Source organism: Biomphalaria glabrata, chromosome 10 (genome assembly GCF_947242115.1).
Source record: "Biomphalaria glabrata chromosome 10, xgBioGlab47.1, whole genome shotgun sequence".
In the NCBI taxonomy this organism is placed as follows: domain Eukaryota; kingdom Metazoa; phylum Mollusca; class Gastropoda; family Planorbidae; genus Biomphalaria; species Biomphalaria glabrata.
In genome coordinates, this window is record NC_074720.1 from 6720130 (window position 1) to 6733421 (window position 13292).

General features: G+C 36.9%; 1 protein-coding gene across 1 annotated transcript; it reads left to right on the plus strand.

The window, feature by feature from the left end:
- Positions 1–900: 900 nt before the first annotated feature.
- On the plus strand, positions 901–6275 carry LOC106069694 (tubulin alpha-1 chain). The gene is made up of 10 exons (XM_013229408.2): positions 901–1060; positions 2645–2734; positions 2850–2982; positions 3092–3284; positions 3871–3979; positions 4087–4286; positions 4389–4500; positions 4887–5102; positions 5349–5512; positions 5929–6275. Exons 1-10 carry the CDS (start codon positions 1058–1060, stop codon positions 6062–6064), a joined length of 1356 nt encoding a protein of 451 aa, XP_013084862.1. The 5' UTR covers positions 901–1057; the 3' UTR covers positions 6065–6275.
- Positions 6276–13292: the final 7017 nt, after the last annotated feature.

Below are 13292 nucleotides of genomic sequence, written 5' to 3' on the forward strand. Positions count from 1 at the left end.
TCTTGCTCGAACGACATACATAATTATAATACTTATTATAGATGTCACAGTACCAGTATTAAATATCTAGTCACTCATATGTACATTTCAATGTGTTTTAATTTATGTTAAGATCGTATGCAGGTATAGAACGCATGAGTCAATAAACTACTGATAACTAAAAATGAACTGGCCTAGCCTTAAGCGCATGAGTCATTGAAGAACAGTGGATATCTTTAACACTCTAGGACTCTTGACAGATGTAAAATTATGAAAGAATCGTCATTGTACTGATTTGTAGCATAAGCTAACATTTCTCAGTGTGACAATGGAACTAGCCTCTTCGCTAAAAAGAAAAAAAGACAATAATAGCTGAATAAGCCATATTTAACCGGAGTCAAGAGTGAGGAAGGCCAGAACTAACATTATTGTGTGTGTGTGTTGTATTACAAATTACCCCTCACACACACACAGCTAGCCATATGCTGGTCTGGTCCAGGTCACTAGGCATCAAAATGTGTCATTGTGTGTGTGATGACGTCTAGTGTGTCGATGTCTAAAAGCAGAAAGAATGTGAATGAACCAAACTTGTGCTTTGGTCAAATAGTAGGCTAAAAAATATGTGCAAATGTTTAAAGACGTGCTATTTAACGAGTAGGCCACAGCCGTCTCTGTGATGAATTAAATCAACGTAACGTCTCCTGCCTGTTGCCGTTTCGACTCTTGTGACCCACTCCCCAGAGTTTGCATCCCCTCTCCTTACGGTGAGTAATGGGCTTGCCTTGCCAGACTCCAACGATTGGCCAGACAACTGGTTGCGAGGGCTTTAAAAATTTTCCCCTCATGAATAATGTATCGCTAGCCGACATCACCACCAATGAAACGCGCGCTAGAGAAGGTGATTTAAATCATTAACATAATGGGGGACCATAGAACGCCGGTATAAATACAAAACCGCGCATCTCTCGCGCATATCTTACTTCCTCTCATCAAGACGCTTTGAGTCGCATTTGAGAGTAAAAGTAAACCTTTTTTTTTTCTTCCATTCTTCTATTGAGTCAACAAATTACTAATCAAAATGGTAAGTATACTTAATGGTGTTCATCTTTGTAATAAAAAAAATTTAGTAGATTAAGCACTTGAGTCTTTACAAAGTGCGTTGTCTACGGCACGGGTAATGATGAATGATTCACCAAGCTCGGCCATTATTGATTGTTTACCGGCTAGCGGTTTCTTTAGTTAGACGTTTAGTCTATCTACGACGACTACGCCAGACTTAGACTAGAGCCTAGACTATAGAGTCTTAGATCTACTGACTGATCTACGTTGAAGCCTTGATCTAGAAAGGTGTGAAAACAGAAACTAAACATTTTTATTAGTTAATCCATTTCAACTTTCTGTCACTGACTCAGTGACTGTGTTACTGTCACTGTGTTAAACTAAACTACTCAACTACTGATGGTGGGCACGCCCACAAATTGCCGGCATGACGATGAATCATGAATAAGAATATCATTATCATTATGAGATATTGATATGAATGATGAAAGGAATTTTTTTTTTACTTCAAATCTACTCATTACTAGATCTAGATCTTTGCTGCCTGCTTGCAAACTTGCATGTCTCATTTGTTGACCACAAGTCAGACAAGTGTGCTTTTGGGGGCACCTGAGTCCTGAGTTTTAGCTTTGGCTACACTATTTAAATTTAGTCTATCATCTATGTCTATGTCTACATTGTTTGTAGTTTGGGTTTACGGCAGACAACACACTAGAATTGACTAGAACCATCACTAGCTCTACTTCAAGTCTGTTTTGTCAGATAGTCTACAATGTCTATGTTATAGATCTACATTATATATATTTTTATCTGCTACTTTCCAACTTCTTATTAGATACATAATTCACATTTTAACAAAACCAATTAGTTCTAGAATAATCTAGATCTAGGCCTACTTTCTTTACTATGACAGAATAATGAACCATATGACTATGACATTATGTCCTAGATCTAGATTATTCTAGATCTAGTTCTATATTGGCAAGATTTAATGTAAGGAAAAGAAAATCTCTAGAGGCCTAGTTAAAGAAATAAGAACTTTCTTTTGATCTGATTTGACCTGTGACAGCTATGGCCCTATGGCTTGCCTCATAGATCTAATCTAACTGCATTAGTAATCATTAGCAAACTTGGGTTACTTCCATTAGAAGATACACATTCACTTTTGGCTATTTGTGTGTTACTATTAGTATTAGTCTTAGTATTGTTACAAGTTACGCATTAGCATTGAATGCTTTTCTAGACTAGATATAATATAGTAAGTGCTGAGTCACTTGAGTACAATTTTATTACTGGATTAAGTTTTTACAGTTTATATTAACCTGCCATTCTTACATTGAGAAGTTCCAATACAGCTTTTTCTATTTGTAAAGATTAAATTATTAACTAATAAGAGCATAAATAAAGGGGTTGTTATCAAAAGTAGCACATAGAACTAATGTAGGTCCTGGAATATTAAAGTCATAATATTTTTGTATTATCTCTTAAGGATTAATAGATCTACATGTCAACTAACACTTTAAAAGCTTTTAATAAAAAAAAAGTATATGCTTATGCTCTTGTGAAAATTGTTTACTTTAAAGTTTTAAAAAAATATTTTCTCCAGCGTGAATGTATCTCCATACACGTTGGCCAGGCTGGTGTACAAATGGGCAATGCCTGTTGGGAACTTTATTGCTTGGAACATGGAATTCAGGTAAAATAGTAGCATTAAAACATGTCTTGACTTCTTTGTATTGGACAATATTCTCATTATAAGATACTAATGATGTGCTGTTGCTATAACTGATTTTTCTTTTTAAAATATTCAGCCAGATGGTCAGATGCCTTCAGACAAAACAATTGGTGGGGGTGATGACTCTTTCAACACATTTTTCAGTGAAACTGGATCTGGGAAACATGTGCCTCGAGCTATCTTCGTTGATCTAGAGCCCACTGTTGTTGGTTAGTCTTCCTTTTTCAGTGCTGTCACATACTATTTTATATGAAAAAATAAGTGACCCTGTATTGATTTCAGTTACTAATTAAACAAAATTGTTGTTGTTTTTTTTAGATGAAGTTAGGACAGGCATTTACAGACAACTTTTCCACCCTGAACAACTTATCACCGGTAAAGAAGATGCTGCAAATAACTACGCTAGAGGTCATTACACTGTAGGCAAAGAACTGATTGACCTTGTCTTAGATCGTATTCGTAAATTGGCTGACCAATGTACAGGACTTCAAGGATTCCTCATTTTCCACAGGTAACTAATATTGCTTTAGCTCTTTCATCTTGTATTGACTTGCTTTAAGACTTACTTACTTAGACTTAGGTCCTCCCGCGTCGTTTGGCGCATTGGGCGGCAAGCTGTCTCCATAAAGATCTGTCATTGGCAATGTCTGAAGCCTCCTCCCACCTGGTATCCACTGTTCTGAGGTCCTCCATGAAGGTGTGTGGCCAAGTAATATGAGGACGTCCCTGTTTGCGCTTTCCTTGTATTGGCTTCCATGTTATCGCAACTCTTGGTGTGCGTAATTCATTTTGGCGTAGAACATGTCCCGCAAACATCATGCGACACTCTGTCACAACCTCACTAAGTGTTAGACTCCCAGTTTGGCATAGGATTTAACTGTTTGAGACCCGATCTGTGTAACTGACTCCCAAAATCCGTCTCAGCCATTTTTGTTGAGCCACATTTAGTCTTTCCTCTTTTGACAGATGACTCCATGTCTCACATGCAGCCTTTCAACTTGCTTTAAATTAATGTTTAAATTTTTTAATTTTTTTTTTTCTGAATCTAATTATATAGTTTTGGAATAAATAATTGAAATTTTTTTTTTTTTCATTAGTTTTGGTGGTGGCACTGGATCTGGATTTACATCATTACTTATGGAAAGACTCTCAGTAGACTACGGCAAGAAATCTAAGCTTGAATTTTCTGTGTACCCTGCTCCACAGGTAACTTTTCTCCATATAGATTGTATTTATTAAATAGAGATTATAAATGCCTTTTTTTTTAATAAAATTCATAATTTTCTGTAATTGATTGTTTTAATTTTTTTCAGGTATCCACAGCTGTTGTTGAACCTTACAACTCCATTCTGACAACCCACACAACACTGGAACACTCTGACTGTGCATTTATGGTTGACAATGAAGCTATTTATGACATTTGTCGCAGAAACCTTGACATTGAGCGCCCTTCTTACACCAACCTCAACCGTCTCATTGGTCAGATTGTCTCCTCTATTACTGCCTCTTTGAGGTAAAATGTTTGTTTAATGTATTCAATTTAGATTTTTTTAAACATAATTGTAATGTAAAGCATTATTGATAATTATTTTTATTTTGTTTTTATTCTATGTAGGTTTGATGGTGCTCTGAATGTAGATCTGACTGAATTCCAAACTAACTTGGTGCCCTATCCTCGTATCCACTTCCCTCTTGCCACCTATGCCCCAGTTATTTCTTCTGAAAAGGTATAGTATCAGTTCTTTCTTTGGCAATGTTTTTGTTTATTTGAAGGAGTAAACAAGATTCCTATAATTTGTTTACAAAAAAAGATAAATGAAGGATTAATGTTTGAGTTATCTCTCTTTGATTCTTCAATAGCAGAGCTAGTAGTAAATGAGTTTTCATAAGAAATTTTTTTATTTTAAAAGGTTAGATAATTATATTTATCCAGTTTTTTTTTTGTTTTGTTTTTTTATGTGTGCATTTTGTTCTGTATAACAGGACATAAAAAATGAAGAGAAGGAAATGTTTGAAAAAAATAAATGTAGTTCATTTATGCCTGCAAGTTTACCATTGTGTATCATGTTGTCACTGTTCCTTATTACACAGGTTTTTAACATTATTTTTTTAGGCTTACCATGAACAACTGTCTGTTGCTGAAATCACTAACGCTTGCTTTGAGCCAGCCAATCAGATGGTGAAATGTGACCCTCGCCATGGCAAGTACATGGCCTGCTGTATGTTGTATAGAGGTGACGTTGTCCCCAAAGATGTCAATGCTGCCATTGCTACAATTAAGACCAAGAGAACCATCCAGTTTGTGGACTGGTGTCCAACTGGCTTTAAGGTATAAAATAACTCTTACTTTTAGTTTTTCAGTTACGTACTAATGTTTGAAGTAGAAAAAAAAAATTATTTTTCAAATTTACTTTAAAAAAAAATATTTTTATAATACAGAAATGATTACCATAAGAATTAGTAGAAATGGCCTAGCAGGAAGAGTGCCCATAACCACATACATTTGGTCAAAGATCTTTTTTAGTCCCAAAGACTTCAATAGACTTTCTAAAACATTTTTTTTCTTTTATTTTAGGTTGGTATCAATTATCAGCCACCAACTGTGGTACCAGGCGGTGATCTGGCTAAGGTTCAACGTGCTGTCTGTATGCTGAGCAACACAACTGCTATTGCAGAGGCCTGGGCTAGACTTGACCACAAATTTGATCTTATGTATGCCAAGAGAGCTTTTGTTCATTGGTAAGTACCTTTTTTGTTAAATCAGTAATAGGGCTCAGACATCACAAGGAACATAGTGGCTCTTTGACAATTATGCAGTTCAGCTAAATATACTATGCACTGAACTTCAGGAAATCCCAGTCCTGAAATGCAAACTGTCTAAAAGTAATGGCTAAACCACCTAGATCACTGCTATGATTGCCTAGCCAGATCAAATTCAAGTTATTTTGTCGCTCTATGCATAGTTCAAGAATTAGGCTTACATTCTTTTCATTAAGAACTAAATAATTCAATATTATCGTCATTGTTTAAAGAAGGGAGGTCACATTTCACTGGGCTCCAATTGAAAAACCATTTGTTTCTGAAAAAAATAATTTAAAAAATTGCATGATTACATTTACTGGACATCCTTTTAACTTTAAATATTTTTTTGTCAGGTATGTTGGTGAAGGCATGGAGGAAGGTGAGTTCTCTGAGGCTCGTGAAGATCTGGCTGCCCTTGAGAAAGATTATGAGGAAGTTGGAGTTGACTCAGTAGAAGCAGAGGGGGGAGAAGAAGGAGAAGAATACTAAAGCATCCGTTGTCTCCCCTCTTCCATGACCAGTTCTTGTAGTATTTATGCTGGACCAGTTATTGATTCGAAAAACATTTCTTTGTATTTGAATTTTTGTTTGGGATCCAAGTTTGTTACACAAGTTCTTGAAATTTGCATTCCACATTTCATTTCAAAAGTTTTTTATAAGAGCTGCAAAGGATTGTGGGGAAATAAAATGTGAAAACTGATTTGTATTTTTTGTTATTTGTTCAACTTGAACATGTTGCTGTGTGAACAAAAAGAATAACTAAATCAACTTACGGTATTAGCAGATACTCAGTATGTATATCAAGACAGGTCTGGTGCTTAAATATGTAAAAAATCATTTTCTGTGAAACGATAGCCAAGTATTAAAACTGCTTGAAAAATTAAATGTATAATGTATGTCAAACTTCTTCTGCCTTGTGATCTTAAGCTAGGAGACTAATTGTAGATGCAGTCAAAATAAAAACCATTTAGTGGACTGTAACTAAGAGGATGTAATTTTATTCATGTTGGTGAAAAATTTAAATTATGGTTATTTTGACACATTTCAGCTTGCTCATATGAATGGTTACCAGCTAATTGTGCTAACAAACATTTCTCAAACTATGATCTTTATTGGCTATTGCAGTGGCTTTTTTTTTTCTCACATGAAACATTTCTTTGTGAAAATTCTCAAGTCTCTAAACTTCCTAATATTCAAGTGAACACTGCCGACAAACTAACATTTAAGTGTAGAAACTAATGGGGGGGGGGTGACAATCTAGTATACACCGTGTTGTGCTTCAAATGTTGAGATTTCACTAACCTATAGGCCTAATTCTCTTAAATCAATTTACAAATGTGGTCACCGAGAAATAGGTTTGAACTTAATACAAAACAAAAATGTTTGCCTTAATTACTTGCCTCACTAAAACCTCCATCAGCGTTGTTATTAGGCTTTTAGAAACCCTAGGCAGAGAGAGTAATTTGGTTCCTCTCCCACCTCGTAAGATGATTGTCATTTATTATGTTCCAGAACGCGGTCTCTTGTTGTTTCCATCAGACAAAACATCGACTCGCGATGCTCCGCCTGTAAGGAGGAAGGGGGGAACTTGTTTAGTGATGTTTTCGACTGCATGGGACTTTCTCAATTCCATTTGGACAAGTCAAGTCACGTGTTCTTGACCCGTAGGGTGGCATTATGTGCGTAGCCTCACTACCGCTTTTATCAAGGTCTTTTGGGGGAAAAATCTTTCTGATCAGTTTGAATAAATCCGAGGAAATATCGATCTCTACATGAAAGCATAATCGTCTGTATTTACATTTGAATTAAATTCGTTCGATACAGTGGAATGTAGGCCTGCTGACTAGACCTGGCACAAATGCACGTACGCGACTTAATGCTTAACTGTAAGACCTATTAACCCCTAGCTCCCCGGCGACTTCTTCAACATCAGCTTGATTCTGCAGGTCGAGGTCACCATACGTTACTATTTACTGGAATTATCGATGAGGTTAGCAGCCATGTTGGCGATTCCGCCATTTGAGAAAATTCTAATTTTGTAAGGTTATACAACCTGCAAGTTGTAGGCCATTATTCCTAACATATATTACAGAACAAAAGAAGATAATTACGTTGTACGCATTTCATGTGTCAATCTAATCATGCATGTAATAACTTGCTAATGACGATAAAATAGAAGGAGCTGTAGTACGAATTAGTTCTAGCGTATGGTATATTTGAATAAAACAAGGTTAGGCCTACAAAGACAGTTTGTTGGAAGCACAAACTCAAAATCTGCCCCCGAAGTGAAAGAATATATCAGAATGAAATTCTATCAAAGGCCAATGACAAAGAAGAATGGAGAAAGAAGGTTTACAGATCTTGTGTGTTGCCCCAACCGTCCAGCAGACCAAGGGATAGGTGAAGTTAGATGTGAACCTGGCCTGACTTCATATAAGGATTATCTTATTGATCTAATTGTTTTGTATAGGGTAAATATCTTATTCAAGGCCTCATTTAAAAAAATAAATCCTTAGTTTGGTGTCTTGTAAATGTAACATCCCTTTGCAGTTCACACGGTAATATGAAAAACTACTTACTATTGGATTGTTCACAAAATGATGTTCCACTTATATGCATATTACATAGATTTTTTTCTCTTTGAACAAAATAGTAACCATAATGATTTTTTCCTCCATAGTTGTCAAACATCCAACATTGATAACTTATTCAAATATTGTTCTGCTTTGAAATTCCTTATATATCTTTGTGGAGGGCCCCTAGAAGTTTCAATGCAATACATTAAAGGGATTTTATAAAATTAATTTTTAGTGGACCAAATGAAATAACTTTCTGTCGTTTTTTTTTCTTCTGTCGTTGAAGTATTCTATGTTTTTATGCAACCGATTTTTTTTTTTTTTTTTTTTTTTTTTTTTTTTTTAAAAGTTTTTATTATAAAAAACTTTTCATTACCGGTATATCGTATTAAAACTGGTAGGGGCCCTCAAGCATTATATTCTTAGCTTATTTGCCAAATCTGAAAGTTAAGACTTAATTAGGAGCCGAGTAAGAAGTGTTGAAAAATGCAATATATTTTTACGCTCCCTATTTTGCAATGTGTGCATTGCACGCAAGCGGCCGAAGTTAGGGGGCGGCCAAATCATTATTAATTTTTTTTTTTTTTAATTTTTAGTTTTTAAAAATACTTCAGTATTTAAATATTTTATATTATTTCTAATTATTCTATTATTCTTTAATAACTTTACAAAAACAAACAACAAAAAAAAAACTATATTCGTGCATAAAAAGTCATTTTGGAAATTTATCAAAGAAAAAAAAAATAGGGCGGCGCGGCAGGACGGAATTTTCCATAGGCTCCTAAATATACTCATTTCTGGCCTTGAATTTTCGCGGTTTGTAATATTTGTTTTGAATGACACTTACAGCAGCAGACCAGTCACGACATATTTTTTTTTCTTCTAAGTATCTACTTACTCCATAGATCTATAGCTATTTTTCTGTAGTCGAATTGCCCGCCCTGTAAGTAGATCTAGTAATTAAAAAGTCAATGTTTAAAACATGTTCACTTTTTTTTTAAATGGCTGTTAAGTGAAATCTCTGTGTATTGTTAACAGTTATATTGAGTTTTTGTTCACAAGAGAAGTTTGTTCAAGTTATTTAAAGTTTATTTATTAAAAATATGATACGTCTACATTGGTTCAGCTGTATTAGCTGTTTGAAGCTACAAGCCAACTACCGACCAACAAAAAAGTAAAAGGGCGGGGGGGGGGGTGCGGCAAATTGTTAATCCATGTCTGAATATTATTAAAGTTACAGAATTACCAATGTTTTAAAAATTAAAAGATCTTAAAAATAAGAGACCTCGATGCATTTTGTAATACGACCTTGTCAAGTGTAGACCATTTTCTCGAGAGGTGTTTGCAACGATATGAGTCAAATCTTTTTGAAGAAAACATTGCAAAACGTTTCCGCTGGTGTGATTCATCCGGATTTTCTTGTCTCAGAATGGTCGAATCTATTCCGACCATAGCACTTTATTCTAGTTTCGACTTTTGTGAGGAAAAAATGGTCCGCGACAGAGATGTACTTAACACGAAGATGGTCTTAAAAAAGATCACGCCCATTACAGGCGTCCGTGCGCTATACGTCCTTAGAATGTCTCTCGCATAACACTATTGACCAGGGCTGCCTCTTTATTATTAGATTTGATATGGCCCTCAACTTTTTTTTTTACTAGGATGAATAGTGCGTTCTAAACTAAAACACATCAATATTGGCGTTTTCGATGTAATATACTCTCATCTTACTACAAGAAAACAAGGTTACAAAAGACAGTTTCTGTGGAAACACAAACTCAAAATCGGCCCCAGAAGTGGTCCACCCAGGCAGGCTTCAATATTTTCAGAAAGAACATCCGAATGAAATTATATCAAAGACAAATGAGAGATAAGAATGGAGAAAGAAGGTTAACAGATCTTGTGTAGTGCCCCAACGGTCCCGCAGATCAAAGGTGTCACAACGTGTGTTGTGGTGCCGGGGATTTCACTTGAATTAAATAGTTGAATAAATGACGATCTAGGATTCACAATAAAAGATTCTTTGTTAACACACAACTCTGGAACTTTATTTAAATATAAAACGTAAGTACAGCTTATGTACAAGTTACAGATCAAGCAAGCATAAATAATATTACAAAGGCTTTAAATCAGAGCTCTTAGAAAACGCGACTGTCTACTAGGAAATTCTTTCATCGACTGGCGTTCTTTCTACTCTCGTCAATTCTCTGGCGCTAAAATGTCTTTATTTATTTTCAAATCAACCAATAGATTTGCAACATCGTAATTACGTCTCGGGTAAAACCTGAGGCGCTGTCAAGGAACTAGATTTGTGGGGTAATTCCTGAGGCTCAGTCAAGGGTTTATATTTCTATTTACACATAAGCTTTTAAATGTGAAATATACAAATAAATCTGTAATGGCATCTGTGACAAAAGGATAGGTGAAAGTGAATGTAAAGTTAGATGTAAACCTGGCCTAACTAGTTCCCCTTTCAGACCTTGTGGTCTATAATGTAGGGCAGATGATGTAAAGTTCATCTGTTTTTGTGGCCTACGGTTAACGAGGGTGTCATATAGCCAGCACAACGACCAACCGCCTATACTTTTCCCCAACTAATGTCTGGTACCCATTAGAGCTGAGTGGACTCGGAGGCGCCCAATGATTCCAAAGTTGAAAATCCCAGTCTTCACCAGGATTCGAACCCGGGACCCCCGGTTCGGAAGCCAAGCGCTTTACCGCTCAATCTCTTATTCGAATCCTCAAAAAAAAAAAAAAAAGTCCGCAATTAATAAAAGTTCAGAAAAATGAAGTTTGCAAGATTACTATTCGTTTTAAATTAGGTCGAAATTACAATGCATACTATTTAGCTTTTTCTCTTTAAAAAACTGCTTGCATAACTGATTTTAAAAATTAGATTTTTCGCTTTCAGAAAAAAAAAAAGTAGCCGTTGCTTCAGAACTTTGAATGGTCTAAAATATTGTGATGTCTGATTTTCAATATCTTTTGTAGTTTACGAGATCTAAACGGGACGGACGGACAAAGACGGACAGACATTTCGCACAAAACTAATAGCGTCTTTTCCCCTTTCGGGGGCCGCTAAAAATGAGTTGTAGGCCCTATACGCCAGGAGAAGGAATTTCTAAAGATGAAAACGCTAGAATGCGCCGGGGCCCCGTTCCGACATAAGACTCCTTGCCAACTTTAGCGGAAACCCTACGCATCTTCACTTCTATCTCCAGGATGAACTTTTTACAATACCGGTACTTAAAAATTGTAGGCCTATAGGCAACACCATTCCTGAAAAAAAAAATCAACAGCGAACTCGTTTTGTGGCATTTCAATTCTAAGCATAGTGTTAAATTAATACAAGTGAAAAAAACAACAAGAAGAAATAGTATTATAATTATGAATAAGTTTATTTTCTTTTTTATTACTTCCTTTAAAAAAATTCACGGACCTCACTATTGGAGCCTACATCGCTGCTCTAGATCCGCCCTGGTGGCGGCCATCTTGGACCCATAATTTTCTTTTTTACTCAACCTAATTTTATGGTCCCTTCAATGTAATTATCTAGGAAAAAAAAATATTCCTAATGCAAAATTAAGAAAATTAGCATCTCTGAGGGGTTTGCTACCTTAAACATATATTCGGTAGGAGCCATGATGGCTTCCTGATAGTGTGCAATCTATGTCCATCCATTTGTAATTAAGCTTCCATGCAGTAAGATTCCGTACTGGGATAATCCCCCTAAAGCACGGTCCAGGAGAGTTTTCCAACGGGGAGGGGGGGAGGGGAGTTCTGGGTTGCATTTTAGACTTAGGGGTCTCATCAGTTGGAACATTGCTACCTACCTAGAGCTCGTGCTCTTGGCTAGCTTATACCCTCGTCGCACTGCCGCGCATACCTGTAAGGTATTGGAGAGGTTGTCAGGGACCGTTATTCTCAGCGCCCGAAAGCCCGCCGTCAGCGAGGCGGCTTAGTGCAATGCCGTACGTACTTTCGAAATCCCACGACGCTTGTTGAGCGCGCCTCTCGTACCGGGGCACTATGTCCACTTTGGGCTGGACATCCTGGACTTTACGAACCCCATTCGTTTGGCCCTTGAAACCACAAACTGGTAATGGTCTTCGTTAGCCGCTGCTAGAGACGTTCGCAGCGGTTCCAGGATCCACCGCGATGAGGCCGTGACCAACAGAGATTTCCTTATTACGAGAGCAAGACAAATATCCAGACTTAGGTCCAGCTTCACTACTGTTCATCTAAAAAAAAATCAAGATTCTATTTCTTCTTTACCGGTGATTTATTAATTTGTTGCCTAAGTAGATTTTCGTTTTTAAACTTAACCATATAGATAACGATATTTAATTCTTACTTTCGGGAATTCCCCAATGCTTCGCTTAAATTCATACAAGGCATTTCTGACGGGTGTATCCTATCCCCTTGGTCACACGATCAGGCATTTTAGCGCTCTATGAGAAATGAACATATGCTATTTCCTCATCTGTTCTAATAACTCGTGGTTGCGTTTCGTAGTTAAAGAGTCGACGCTGGTGGGGGGGGGGGGAGAATATAATTTTTCTTCATAAGCCTATATCGCATCAACGATGTAGAGGCTTAGCTGCGCATCACTTCCCACGAGCGAAGCAGAAAGCCGATAGTAGGCCAACCCTGGGGATAGGATCTCGAAACGTGAAGCCTTGCTACGATCACTACGTAATAATTTAGATCGCTAGAGAAATCGACATGTTAAACTGTTAGCTTTGTTTTGCTTGTTTCGGATGTTCTTTCAAAATTGAAGATTATTACTTCCTAGCCTAAATCTCTCGCAGGAGGACCGGGAAAGGGGGGGGGGGCGACAGGCACTGTTCGAGCACTGATTACCGATACGACAGCCCAGAGCGCATACCATACGATTAGGGCAGGCCTGTATGATGTAGACGCCTATCCCTGCATACATACCCACCGAAGATACACAGTGTAGTAGTTGCAACCCTCGGTAGTCCCAGTTCATCATCACATCTGACCACGTATGTTTAATGTCAACCAAATCTTTGTCTTGTCAATGTGCGTTTCCACCAGACTACAGCATCAAAAAAAAAAAAGAGAGTGTGGAGGTCTTCCATCTTCTAAAAGTACATACACCGACCCAGTTCGTTTTA

Coding starts and splice junctions, on each gene's coding strand:
- LOC106069694 (XM_013229408.2), top strand. Junction 4,287..4,388: donor TCTATTACTGCCTCTTTGAG/GTAAAATGTTTG, acceptor TATTCTATGTAG/GTTTGATGGTGCTCTGAATG. Junction 4,501..4,886: donor CAGTTATTTCTTCTGAAAAG/GTATAGTATCAG, acceptor TTATTTTTTTAG/GCTTACCATGAACAACTGTC.